The 1715-nt window shown below is 37.3% G+C and overlaps 1 protein-coding gene across 1 annotated transcript in view; it reads left to right on the forward strand.

The window, feature by feature from the left end:
- Positions 1 to 929: 929 nt before the first annotated feature.
- TEX9 (testis expressed 9) overlaps positions 930 to 1715 on the forward strand; it is a gene marked incomplete at its 5' end in the record, with an annotated part of 22833 nt that continues 22047 nt past the window's right edge. The window contains one exon of the mRNA XM_010166070.1: positions 930 to 993. Coding sequence (XP_010164372.1) covers positions 930 to 993 — 64 coding nt within the window. The remainder of the gene's footprint in view (positions 994 to 1715) is intronic.

Below are 1715 nucleotides of genomic sequence, written 5' to 3' on the forward strand. Positions count from 1 at the left end.
CAGGCCGTGCCACCTCCGCGGTACCCCGCTCGCTGCTGCCTGGCCTCACGGCGCTGACAGTTAACGCCCTCTCTCCTAGTCCTTCAGCTGGTTCCCCACAGCGTAGGGCTGAGCCCCACACAGCAACGTTTTCGCTCTCCCGCCGCAGTTCAGCCTTCCTGCCGCCGTTTCACACAGGCGCCTCAGGGCAGGCTGCGCGCTGCTCTAGGCCTCGCTCCTGCCCCTCAGCGTTGACATTAGATTTTTCTGCATTTAAAACACTGATATATTAAGGATTTAAAAGTAACGCAAGTGCTTAAACCTGTTTAAAAAAAGCTTAAAAACTCTAAAGCTTGTGACAAATGCAGTGAAAGCACATTTAAAAGCACTCAGTTACCTGTCAGTTCTCAGCCCCTGTGAATGGCGAGGATGTGTAAGGAGCCATGTCTTAGAAACTCACTTAGTCACGTTGCATGAAGAGCTATAAAGTGAAGCATGCAAGAACACAAGTTTATTTAGCCTGTACGTATGTATAGCGACGCATTCTAATTACGTGATCAAGTAATGTAATCATACATGACTCCTTCCTCAACCTCTGCTGCTAAGTATACCTAAGGTAAGGACCGTGTTACAAACAGAAAGTGTTGAGGAAATAAATACATAAAATGTGTATTAAGCAATGACATGGCCAAATACAAGGACAACCTTTACTTCTCAGAATTATTGTCTAAACCTTACTGTTTAATGCGTATAGGTGTTTTATTACTATTGATTTGACAGAAACCCAGGAAATTGGTGAAATGTAACTTTAATACCCTGAAGTATATTGCAGTGTTCCTTTTTAGGATTTATTAAAATTTCACTTAGTTCAGGCAGAGATACTGTCACACTTACATTTATTTCTTTGAAATCTCTCAAAAACTCAGTGACAAGCATTCTTACTCTTTCAGGCGACTGAATGCAGAATTAGAAGTAAAAAGAGAAAAACTAGTGCGCCAGGCTGAAGAAGTAATGGTAAGTTATGCAGACTGTTACATAACTTAGCCTTGGTTCACATGCATCTAGGGTCAAGTTTCAAAAGAAATTATTTAGACCATGACAACTAAAAGTATTTTGGTTTCAAATGCAATCTAAGCTTTTACTTTCTTTTTTTCAAAATTGTAAACTTCTACTAAGAACACATCCAATAGTAGTTTTTATATAATTTCATCAAGAAGGTAGATGATCACATTGATGCATAGAGCATTTGTGCAGATATATACGTAAAACCACATATAAAACTTGTTTATGATGTTTAAGAGAAGTATCTGTTGGTGGGTTTATGTCTTAAATATGAAAAAAATAGTATTTGAGAACCAGATACTATTGCAATAACATCCTAGTGAAATAGGATCTACATTGTTCTAGCTGAAAGAAATATAAAGAATAAGCAACATAAATAGAAAATATATAGTTAGTAGGAAGTAAACTGTCTTAAAGCAGAAAGATTTCCTGTTTATTGTCAGTATTATCTTTTAACATTGGTGTAGCTTCATACCAGATAGAGTCAAGTTTTTATACTGAAATTGGACAAATTTTAAAAAGGGAACAGAGGAGGTATGGTTTATACCAAAACCAGTTTGGAGGTGTTCTACATATTAGATACATTAATTGTAAGTGAACTCACTCAAATAAATAAGGCTTAAAAAGCAAATTATTAAGTCTTCTGGAAAGCTGTACTTATCTACACTTTCCCT

Source organism: Antrostomus carolinensis, unplaced genomic scaffold (assembly GCF_000700745.2).
Source record: "Antrostomus carolinensis isolate BGI_N321 unplaced genomic scaffold, ASM70074v2 scaffold33304, whole genome shotgun sequence".
Taxonomy (NCBI): Eukaryota; Metazoa; Chordata; class Aves; order Caprimulgiformes; family Caprimulgidae; genus Antrostomus; species Antrostomus carolinensis.